Source organism: Lichenostomus cassidix, chromosome 3 (genome assembly GCF_008360975.1).
Source record: "Lichenostomus cassidix isolate B80296 chromosome 3, HeHo_3.0, whole genome shotgun sequence".
Classification (NCBI taxonomy): domain Eukaryota; kingdom Metazoa; phylum Chordata; class Aves; order Passeriformes; family Meliphagidae; genus Lichenostomus; species Lichenostomus cassidix.
This window is the reverse complement of record NC_139483.1, coordinates 94192055-94204668: the sequence shown is the minus strand read 5'-3', so window position 1 is coordinate 94204668 and position 12614 is coordinate 94192055. Positions and strand designations below refer to the sequence as shown.

General features: G+C 39.2%; 1 protein-coding gene across 2 annotated transcripts in view; it reads left to right on the top strand.

The window, feature by feature from the left end:
- The window catches only part of PXDN (peroxidasin), an 82270-nt gene continuing 69656 nt past the window's right edge, over positions 1-12614 (top strand). The window contains exon 1 of one of the 2 annotated variants that reach the window (XM_085056751.1): positions 1-340. In XM_085056751.1, the coding sequence (XP_084912877.1) occupies positions 117-340 (224 nt within the window). In that variant the 5' untranslated portion in view covers positions 1-116. The remainder of the gene's footprint in view (positions 341-12614) is intronic. The other variant, XM_085056752.1, reaches the window with a different exon arrangement.

The following is a 12614-nucleotide window of genomic DNA, read 5'->3' as shown; positions in this document are numbered from 1 at the left end:
GACGGGATCGCCCCGCCGCCGACCCGAGCGGCAGCCGCGGCCGGGGAGCGGAGCGGGCGCGACGCGGATCTGCAGAAGCCCCTCTCCTCGTCCTCCTCGCCGTCCCGCCCGGCAGCATGGCCCGGCGCGAAGCGGCGGCCGCCCCCGGCCTCTGCCTCCTGCTCCTGCTGCTGCTCCGCGATGGGGGGCTCTTCCCCTCCGCCGCCGCGCAGCCGCCGCCGCCGCCGCAGCGCGGGAGCGTGTGGTGCCCCAGCCGCTGCCTCTGCTTCCGCACCACGGTGCGCTGCATGCATCTGATGCTGGAGAGCGTCCCCGCCGTGTCCCCCCAGACCACCATCCTGTGAGTACCCGGAGGGGGCTGCCGCGGCGGCCCGGGGCAGGGAGCGGGGCGGAGGGAGGGAGGGCAGAGGAGGAGGCGGAGGAGGGGATGGATACCTGGGCTGAGAGGAACTGGTGTGGGTGGCGGCGGAGCCTCAGCTCTTTGTCTGCGGTCGGGCGAGGGGCCGGACCCGCGGCGGTGGCTCTGCCCGAGGGGCCCGGGCGTCCCTGCGCTGCTCCGTGGCTGCGCTCGCTGACCCCGTCGCCGCTGCCCCCCGTCGCCGCTGCCCCCCGTCGCCGCTGCCCCCCGTCGCCGCTGCCCCCCGGCCCCGCTGCCCCCCGGCCCCTCTGCCCCTCTGCCCCCCGGCTCCGCGGTCCGGCCGTGCCCGGCGCGCTCCTGCCCGGCTCCGGCGGCGCTGGCTCCGGGGGGGTCGCAGCGGCGCCTCCGGTTCCGCGCGGCTCTCAGGAGTGGATGTGCTGGTTAGCTTGCGGGCGTTATGCCCCAGCTTAGTCGTCCCTAGAACGATTTCTCTACTTCCTTAGTATCCTGCTTAAAAGCATATTCAGTCGGCAGGGGCATCGGCAGAGACGTAGGTGGCACTTTCTGCTCTGTTCTGAGACGTAGTGGGGATGTACGAGCAAACGGGGACCTAAACCCTGCGCTTGCTGAGAACAAAACCTGCTCAAATTTCTGCAGAGACCTGTGAACATTAGTTAGTAACCAGTTTTTCAATTCAGGCACAAATGTGTCAGCTGAAGTGCCCGGCCGTTCCTCTGGTCAGTTTTGGGTGGAATTGCACTGGTATCAAGTTTAGTATCGACCATGACTGACGTTTAGTTCACATTGATTTGACTGAAACAGTTACCTTTCTAGCCATATTTCCCTGCAAAGTTCCAAATGAACATCACACGCTATTTTGTTTCGTGGCTTATGAAGAGAAACGGATTTGTTCCACTGACCTGCTTATATGTTACTTGGGCTCAGAAAGCTTTTGGCACCAACCCTACCCTTTCCTTACACACACACAGCCGTGGAAGCTGAGCAGAGCTTGGCCCTGGGAATTTTCTGCGGGGCCTCCTGTCATAAATTAACTTGTGACTTTGTCAGATATTTTCAAAAGGGATCTATAAAGCCTTGCTGTGTTTCAGCTTCCAAGTATTATATAATGTGAAGAGTATAGTCATTTAACATTAACTGAGTCCGTCTTTGGCAAGAAGTGCAGGCTTTTGGCAGAATGGGATTAGTCCTGCAGTACTTGTAAACCTTTTAGGGAACAGTACAGGAAGTGGGTGGTTAGTGTTTCATACATCTGAAACAAAGTACATTTACAGAACACCTTTTGCCTTCAGATTACAGGAAACTGTGTAACGCTAGTTTTGTGAATCATCTTAAAAAAAAAAAATCTTAGAGTGTGGACTCAAATATTAAAGGCTTGGTTTTGTGTTAAAGGTAGAAGGGTCTGCAACAGCAGAAAGTATTGGATTAAAGCTCACCAGGGTGGAGCTCCCCTTACGGTGGGTATTTATAATCTTGCAGTGAGTCAGAGGAGAATGTGTGAACAATGCAAGCATTGTACTTGTCTAACCCCACTAATATATCAAATTGTCTAGTATCCCAAATTTGAATTATCATTCCGGTATAATGCAAGCTACCATGCTGCAGAAGTAATGCAAAAGAAGTTAAAAATATGTTTTCAGCTTGCCAAAGACTGGTCATTTGCAAAATATGCCTGCAGATGACCAGCATTCTTCAAAACCTAATGGTGACCTTGTCATCTTGTAATGGATATTAACCTTTCTGGACAACTGACTGGGGAACTATTATAAATAAAACAGTTAATATTACATCTGTAAATACTCAGTTACTCCTTCTGCTACAGTTCTCCTGAATGGCTGTGAATGGAAAGGAGCTGGGACAGAAGACGGTCCGGCAATATGAATCTTTGGGACAAAGAACAATGGTGCAATTTTTTTAGGAATCAGTAGTTTAAAGGTACCAATCATACATAAATAGCTTACCTGTTTTATATGAATTACCCATTTTTAGCTGTATAATGTACTTTCAGAATAATTATTACATTTCTGAGGTACTCACTGAATTACCAGACAGTTTACCACTCTTTTTTTTTTTTTCACTTATCTGTGATGTTGAACTGCAGCTCTACACTGCAGTTTTATGCTTCACAGAGGTAGCCCATCACCCACAGATGGCTTTCTACAGTCAAGAACAGTTTCTTTTTTAAGCATGAAAGAAAGCAGTTATTTCATCTCTAGTTTGACTCTCACTGTTTGTCTTTCACATGGAGCCTGTATATTAAAAGTATTTTCTTTAGCAGTGGTGTTGATAGTTAGATAATTTAAAATAATAAATTAATTTCAATCAAACACCTTCCCCTTTAAAACACAAATTTAGGAAATCCTGCCAAGTGTATTGCTGATGGGCTAGGTCCATTTTTACTGGCATTGATAAATTCCACATTCTCATCTGTTTTATTTCTTACTTATGACATAGATTGATTGTGCAAAGAAATTTTGTAAAAAACCATCACCGTAAATTTTTCCTGGTTTAAAAGTATTTTGTTGAGTGCTGGTTCTGAAAAATGCCCCATTTTGGAGGCTCAGTTGACTTTGCTCTATTTCACATATAATTTGTTACATGGATTTAAACAGCATGGGACCCAGACCAATGGTGCAGCCAAATGTTTTTCCCCACATATCAAAAATGTCTACTCCTAATCTCAGGCTCTCTTTTGAAAACTGTTCATAACATTACTAGCTGCTGACCTTGCCAGTGCTACTTCTGGCTGTACATTTTCTCACTCTCTCTTGCTTCTCCTGTTTTCTGGCACTTTCCCGTTTCCTGCTGCAGGCTGGGATCCATGGTTTAGATTGCTTCTGCAGGGTGGATTCTGCCAGCTTTGAAAGAGCTCATGGAGCATTGCATAAGCATGTGGTTTCACCCAAGATGAGGTTGTTACCTGGGCTCTTTGTAGGACTAGGGCTAACATCCCAGTTCTGTGCTGACTTCCCTTAAAAATGGACACTCGTGTCCAAAATGGTTTGAAAAACTACTTCATGCCATAAGTACAATAGTGGAAATTTCATTTCATTGCTGACTAAATACAGAGTGCTTGTACTCATAGAAACTGAATTGTGAAGTTGTGGAACATTTATACTAAACCTTTTAAACAGCTGAGGAATGTAAAACTCTGGGTGCAGTACTATTGCTGTCTCCTCTTCCCATAATTGTATCCTATCTTACATTTTTAGGGGATTTCTGTGTTCTACAGAAATTTTGAGTATATGGTGTTGGTAATTCTGACAGGAGACCTTTGAAAATTGATGCAATATGTTACTATTTGTATCTAAACACAATCCAAATCTGTCTACAGGACTAGTTACACAGACCAGTACTGAAATTTGTTCGCAGTTTTTCTTGGCAGCACCACATTGCTCTCTTATTTCTTGCTAGCTGTACAAACAAAATTGTATTCACTGCATTTCAGTCTAACAGACTGAAAAAGAAAAGCAACTCATGTTCTGTTAATAGCAGAAAAGGTAAAAATTGACAAAAATAGTTGTTACAAAAGAAAGTGGACTTGATTTGCACTGAGAATGACATGGTAATTATTGAGGAGAAAAATTTATTTTCAAATAAATCTGTATTTGCTATGTATAATTATTACTTTGGGTCTCCTGCATGTCTGCTATGAATAAAACACCTTTGCATCATGTGAGTATAATTTAAAGTGATCAAACCTTAATAGGACTTTTAAAGTTGCAGCCATTCCAGCTGAACAGCTTTTGAAAGTAGGCACTGAAGTGAAATTGAAGGCAACAGTCTATGCTACTTGTTACTGCTTTTGTTACATGATTCCAACATATTCTCAGCAATGGATAGTTAAGGGTGTATACTTTTTTATTTTCTTATTTATCGATGTACTTTAATTTCTGGTTTGTAGTGTAGAAGTCAAAGGGAAAGGGGGAAGTGTTAGTTGTTTAATTCTATGGTGGCTTTCTAGACAGCTGAGTAAGAAATAGTTGTATTTTTTTCATCTCTCCATAAGAGCTTTTGGTGGAATCTAATGTACGTTCATAATGCCCGTGAAAACCATTATTGATTCTTCTCAAGAGTATCTGTCTAATACAATTAAAAAACACTAACTCTAAATTACACAAATCACACATCTATTTGGAGAATATGTGAATTACTAAAGAGGTAAGGGTAATGGAAAGGTAGTGACATTTTGCATTTCATTGTTGATTTGTGCTAATGTTACACCTCTTAGCAGAGGCATTTAGGAAAATGAAATGGGTGATACGTATGGAGACTGTCAGTGCAGGGCTCTCTTGGCTATTGTAGCAGGAATCTGCATGCTGTTTGCAGATCTGCTATTTGAAATGATGCATTTTCAGCCAGCAAACAAACATCCCATTTTCATCTGAAAAATACAAGGTCCTTGCATCTGATTAGATATTTGAAACCCTTTTAGAAAAATTCCAGTTGATAAAGACAAAATAAAATAAACACACCTCATCACTGTGAAGGACAAAGGATTGCAGTCTCAAATGTGGGCTGTGAGTAAACTTGATCATTTCATGGCTGAACATCAATTTGCATGTGGGATTTAGTCAGAAGATTTTATTCAAGATGTAGGGATTTGTACATACTTAATGATTAAAAAAAAGAAATACAGATACTGAAGATTTATTTGAAGGGTTTGAGAATAATTTAATACTGACACAGATATTGACACACTCCTGGCTGGGCAGCAAATTGCAATAGGTGCCAGTGATGATTTGCTTGAATGACACAGAACAGGGGGTAAAGCACAGGATTATTTCAATAAAAATTATCTTACGTCTTCCTTCATAGAAATTTTATGAACAAGTGTAGAATTCAATTTGAGATTAAAACCTACATTTAAGTCTCTATACACAGGAGTTTACAGCTATATTTGGTTTGTGAACTTCTCTTCTAATGAGTAACAACTCAGCCAGTATAGTTCATAGTGCCTGAAACAGAGCTCAGCTGACTCAAAAGGGGACACCTTCATTTAAAATAATTTCTAGCCTCAGGCTGCCTTCCCCAAAAGGATCCAGTCCTTTATTTTGCCTATGCCATAGCTGCTTGCTCTCAACAGATGTTTCAGACAGCCTAGGATATCTAAACCTATAGCAGGCACCACTGGTCAGACAACTGAATTAAGTGTCTACTGTTTGGGCAGTTTATTAATTTATTTGTGCCTTGTCCAGCATGTGTGTTCACTAGTCTTCTGTTGACAATAAAAAGATATTAAATGTCTGTATGTAGATGTTGATGTTTATTTATCTAAACCAAAGTTCAAACTATTTTTCAGAAGAGAATGTTCTTGTAGAATTTTCAACAGAAAGAAACTACTTGCAAAGAGTAGGCAAAGGAGTCATAAACAATAAAAGAAATTAACTTTCAAAGTACGTAAATTGTTGCTAAAAAGGAGAGTGTTTTCCTTCTGTTAAGCCCCATCCTGAGTCCCAAGAAATCAAGTGGATACCAAATCAAGTGGATACAAAAGATACCAATCCTCCCCAGCAAAGCAGCTGTGGAGGGTGTGTAGGATGTAAAGCCTGCTAAAGCCATTCCCAGGCAGTGTGGTTGTGCTGCTGATGGAATGAGCCCAGGACCAAGGCATGAGTGTGTTAAGGAGACATTTGCAGAGCTTGCAGAATGTGTTTGGTCGTTAGCAGGGGGCAGAAGGGCACAGCATTGATAGTGTTTGACATTTACTGAGAGACATGAGGCAAAGCTGCTGAGGGCTGCAACAGAAGGCCCAAAAGAGTCTTTGCTTCAAGTCACCGGATTCACTGGTGGGAAGATATTTTTGTCATCTTGGCAGTATGTTAGCCCTCATCAAATTCTTTATTGAAGAACTGGAAAACGCATGGAACAAAATAATGCCCATCATTTTCTACAAGTAGCTTACTGTACACTTAACATGCTGTCATCAGAAGATTACATTGTCATATATTAGAGTTAATAAATATAATTTGGAGTTTTCATCCTGTTTTTCTAAGATGTAATTTTGAGCAATAAATACTTAACATTTGAATGTTAAAATGCTAAATATGTGTTTATTTATGGAAAGATACCTTTATAAAGTAAACACAAAGATCCATTTCACCTGATGTCTGTTCTTTAAAGGGTGACTGAAAGGGCAGCTTATAAACAAGAAGACAGTTTAGAGCAGCATACAGTGGTTTATCCCTACAATAATTTGCAGATACGGATTTTCTGGGCTAAAGATATTTCCATATTATATGTAAATCTTGATGTATCGCTCCTCCACAAATTGTTTAACCTCTGTTTTTCAACTAATTTAGCTGTTAAGTTACACTCATAACTTTCAGTGACAAGGAGTACTACACAAACTATGCGGTGGAAATTGCTCTCTCCTGTTTGAAGCTTGCAAGTTATTAGCTTCACTTAGTGTCCCCCATTTCTTGTATTGGAAGAGACAGTGAGTACTTGATACCTCCCTACCATTCCAATGCCATGATTTTGTGATCTTTGATCCTAAGCTTCTCCATTCCTTTCTTTGTAAAGTTGGTGTCTTCTCTGAAAGGTTGGTGTTCTTACTCTCATCATCTGGACTGTTGCTTTCCCACTCTACTGTGTTTTGAGGTGAGGGAATTATAATTTTCCCCAGTATTTGTATGGCCAAATCTGGTACAGGGGCTAACTGGGCATTTACAGAACAGCATTAGGATGGTGTCTATTTTTATTTTCTCTTACTTTCCTAATAATTCCTAACATATCCTTCTCTTGGAGTGTAGGTTTGCTTTTTTTTTTTTTTTTTAAGGACTAATCAAGGGTAGCTTAAGATCTTACCTGTAAATGGTAATGATCACTTTTAGGCCTGCCATTTTTTTTGCAAAGTTTGGTTTTCTCCATATACATTATTTTGTATTAATACATGCATTAGGTCTGCATTTTAATAGCCATTCGTGGACTGTTGACAGGTCTTTTTGCTGTTCTTCCTAGTCAGACTTTGTTAAAATAGATGAATATCATAAGCAAAACTTTGTTCTTTTTGTGGTTCATCACTCTTCCAGTTAGGAATAAACTGAACAATGCAGCACTCAGCACAGCTCTCTGTGAAAGCTTACTGGTGACCTTTCCCAACTATGAAAATTCTCCGTTTACTACAAACTTCATATGCTCATCTGGACTGTGTGGAATATTTGCTTTATATCTGTTTCAAGAGATTGTCTTCTAATTCCCAAAGCTTTGGGAGTTCGGACTGTCATCAGCACAAGAGTTTCCAGTTGTTCTACTGAAACATTTTAGAAAGCTGTAAGGATTATATAGATCAGTGGATTGCTTGGTGTTGTTGTCTACATCCCCCATTCAAATTCTCAGTTTTAAACATTCTTCTGTCGTCCTGATTCTGTTTAACAGAGAGCTTTAGTGCTGCTGCTATAACTCAGCTTTCCCAAACAACATAATTAAAAAATGATGAGTTAAATGAATTTTCAGCATTACTTTGGGGAATTTAGGGACATGAGGGACACTGAATAAGAAATTTTTGTGTAGCAGAGACAAACATGGGATTACTCATTGGACAGAGTAGGAAATGGATGCTTGGACATGAGTAAATATACCCTTTCTCTTCTAATTCCCAAAGGCAGCTGGTGGAAAAATAACAAGGAGATGCCTATCCCTTACATCATCAGGAGGGTCTGGATCTGAAACACAGGGAGAGGAGTGTCTCACCTAAAACTGTGGTAAACACATGTCTAAGAGAAAAAATGATTAATAAATATTCTAACCTCATCTGTTTTCTGAGTAGCCCCTACTGACTTCTTCCCCTGGTGAAGTCAGTGCTCATTAAGAGATGACATGGGGATGGCCATTAGCCAGCAGAAAACTTCATCATTTAGGTGTTGAATAAATGTTAGGCTTGTCACATGTGCTTGTGGATTGCCTTGCAAGTAAGCTAAGTTTACATTAAAAGGTTGAAAGTCTAGCAGAAAAGAAAACTAGGAAATACAGCCAGTTAACAAAGGAGTTTGGCATGAAGATATATGGAAACTGGAAAGAAACCAATATAATATAATAGAAGGAATCGATATTGCTATTATGACATGAAAAATAGCAGACAATTATTTGCAAAAAACAAAAGAAGATAAATAGTGCATTATGTTTAAAATTGCATATTTTATTTTTTTAATTACAAAATGGCCTTTACTGTGTGTAATGGGTAAAATGAAAATGCTAGATTACTGTTTTGAGACTCCAATTCTATTTTGAATGACTGGAAAACAAACTAAATTGTCATCCATCTTGATTCATTAATTATTTAATTATTATTTAATTATTAATTAATTATTTCCTTTTGCATTCAGATCTCTGAGACTTTCAAAGCTTATTGTAGTTTGTTCACAGTATTTTTCCCCACTTCAGGTATTATTTTGTGATCAAATATTTTGTACACTCTAGATCTCATCTTGCAGATGTGAACTTACTCATAGCTTTGTATACATGAGTAATCCCCAGGCTTCTGATTTTTCCTGGACATGGACATTTGCTGAGTCTCTTTCCAGCAAGCCAAAATGTTTATATTTTTATAGGATAAGACTTCACTTACAGAAAAGATCCATTTATAAAGATGACATTTAAAATCTAACCCACAATCTAAACATTTATAGTTGCTTGTCTTTCTGGTGAAGTTTATGTATGAAAATAAGTATTTTAAATACTTGTGTGTATGTGTGTGTGTACATATACACATGCTGTACATACTCTGTGTGTGTATATATACACACATATATATATATATGTATATATATTAAAAGGGAAACAACTTAGCTAAGTTGTCTTTATCATTTGTTCCATTTGGATTTGATAAGAAAAACCCCAACCAAAACAAAAATAACTTTAAATGCTTTCTTATTGCAAATGTGGGCAGGGTTTCAAACAGTCCATAGAGACGGTGCAACGAGAGCTGACTGAGCTGGAACAGAATGACTCAAATATTTCCTTTTCCTTCCTTTGCTTATCAGGCTGCCAAACATGATTGCTTGTTGGTATGACATTATTACTGCTGCTAATGAGAGTCAAGTGATTCTTTTAAATGGAAAATTGAATGTTTATTACAAATAAAAGTCTCAAAATCTTGAGAAAGACACGTGAAGGAGAGACTGATGTGATCTCTCAGCTTCATGTTTTTTGTTTAATCTGCATTTACAAAGATAAGCAAAGATTAGGACATTGAAGGGTTTGTGCAGTGCCTGGCAGGGTTTCTTGAAACCATGTGAAAGTTTGTAGAATGAAAGTGTGAAGTTTTGTACAATGTAGTGTTCTCTCTTAGGTTTTTTTCTGAGTTTTTTGAGTTTTACTAAGCAAAACAATGAGCAAATTTATTTAACTCCAAATTAGTTTACTGCCTGTGACATTGCTCCCTGTGTTGTTGTGATCTGTTGTTTTAACTTTCAGAGTTTTTAGTCTCTTTCCAGTTGCCACTCCCTGTATCTTTCAGAAACATTTTCTTTCAGCATTCTTTCCCCTTAAATCACTTACTACAACAGACTGCTCATTGCCTGGCTGGTCTAAAAAAGGAAAAATATTACTTGGTACACAGCGTTACCTTAACTAATGACTGTTTTTGGTAAGCAGGATGATGACTGCTAAGTGTCAACTTGCACTGTGCTAGCCAGACTGCATTTAATAGCATTTTATTAGCCATATTGCTGCTGATTTCCTTTGTTGGAGAAAAAATGTAGAATAAATGAGTCCTTGCATGCTTGACTTATCTCTAGGCAATGTGAGCATCATGACTGGGGCAGCATGAAATTCAGTGCAGACTTCTCAAAACAGTTAAATTCAGAGGCATATAGCCTCTGTCCAAGGTCCACCATGCTCTACAGAAGCAAATATTTCACTTCTACATGATTTTGGTTGGCCACTTTGATAAAAAATTTCACTATTTGGTATCTTGTGGTGGCTTCTATTTAATGATAGATTATCATTATGATCAGATTAAATCAGTCACCAATATTCAAATCTTTACAGTGTGTCTAAATGAATGTCTGATAATGTTTTAATGATGAGAAGTTTTTCCAATTTTTTTCCAAATTTTTCAGAAATATTTTGAAAAATAGGTGGGGCAGTGTGTGTTCTGGTGCACAGATAACTCTAGTGGGCCATTCAAAACTCAAATACAAATAAAAGCCACATTACATTATCTGCTAAGATAAAGTAAAAAGCTAGAGCAGAAGTATGATGGTGGGACATATGTGTATAAAATAGTACATGGCCTATCAAAGCAGGATGCCTTTTAAGGGATATCTTGTTACTCTTTGGGATAATAGCTAATTTGGGCTCAAAGAAAAGGTTTTGGTTTGATGGCATTTTGATAAACACTCTGGGAAATTTGAGAGATGAGAGTACTTATTTTTGAAGGACAAAAACTGAATGAAAAAATTCAGATCTTTGACTTTGGTAAGGTTCTCAGTCTTAGAACCTTAGAAAAAGGGCCCAGGCATTTGATTTAAAGTGCCAGTAAAAGGGGAGACTTACATCAGGCAAGGAAAACTGCAGAGCTGCAACAGAACTGTAAGAGCAAAGAGAGCAATTTAATTTTGTGAGTTGGTGGCTTGCTCTGGCTAGATTCAAGGCATTAACTTCCTGATTTAATTTTATTGCCTTGGGAAAATCTTAAGTAAATGCAATAACACCTATGTAGGGGGTAGAATCAATTAAAATGTTTTCTAGTTAGACTTTTATGTATAGCTAAAGCATATTAATTTGTAGATTGAAGACTTGGTTGTCAGGTGTGTAGATAATGGCTACTAGACAATTATTAAAAGTCTGTAAATACATTTCTTAGTATGGTAGCATCTATACTTTATTTAAACCAATTTTTAAAACTCAGGATATTATTTTTTTTCTGAGTTCTCTCTGAGATTTTTGAGAATTCTGAGATAGTTGGACATGATGGTAGATGCCCATAAAACAAATTGGTTTTAACTTCTGGACCTAAATGTAAGAAATTTCTGATAGCATCAGGATTTGAAAATCTTGTTGAATGCCTTTGTGGATTTAAAATTTAGGGTTTGTTTTGTTTTTTTTCCTTGATTGGTGTCTCTTTCATTATGTAAATCTGTTGGTTTTAACTGCAGAGTGACGAAGCTTCAGTGGGTGGGAAAGACAATGTTCATTCAGCTCAGGCTTATCTTTAGCTTTTGGACATGGGAAGGACTTGTCCCTCCAGAGACCAGAGCAAGTGTATAATCTCTCAGCAGAGATTTCAGCCATAGTGCTGCTGTAGTAGCACAACATCTGACACCTGAGGAAAATTTACCAGTAGGAAGTTTTGCACTTAAGTGCTAAGTGCTGGGTTTGTGGCTTGCACTCTTCAGCCTCTTCAGTTCTTCTTGAAGTGTCTTAAGTATTTGTGGAAATCCCAGCCATAAATTGGTGTTTGTATGCCTTTGGATCAGAGGGTATATTTGTACTTCCGACCATTCTTACAGCAGTGATAGTTTAGCTGTGGGTCCAGAGGATTCTTTTTCAGTTGAACTTAAAATTTCGTGATTAGTCTTTCTGGGAAAGAATTTTATTGCTGGCTTTTAAGCCAAATATATGACATGTATGACAGTGGTCTTAGTCAAGTGGAATAATACTCATTTATACATTTTCAAGACATGTAGATGTGTGGTTTTGAGTAGTAGAAACATTCTAAGAATGTTTTATTCAAAGCTGAAAAGTAATTGGTAGGTATATCTGCTTATTGAAACTAAGATTTTTTTTTAAAAAAAATTTGGCTGCAAATAACAGTCAGGTTTTTTTTAATCTAACTATTTAGAATGCATTTTAAAAGGAAATAGTGTAATGCATTTAAGTAGCTGGTCTAGTTAGTATACTAATGCTACTGTATAGTAGCATTAGTATATCTATATACATATATATATATATATACACAGTGATATATCTACTTGTTCAGATTTTCTTTTTCTTGTTTACAAAATAGCGATTGTACTGCTTTGCAGTTAAAAAAGACTCCAAAAAACTCAGAAACGCCCTGTGCGTGGTACTTGTCTTTCTTCTGGCTGCTGGGTGCCAGCAGTAGTTGCTCATTCCTGCCCATGGTCTTCATCAGTTCTCAGAGTTAGCTGAAAAACAAGCAAGGGAAGAACATTTGTCTTTACTGAATCATTTCCCCGGTTTGGTGGCCTGTGCTGTCTGAGAGAGGGTGGCCTGGCAGGTGGCAGGAGGTGGAGCTGCCTCTGAGGAAACCTGCTAGCCTGCCCTGGGG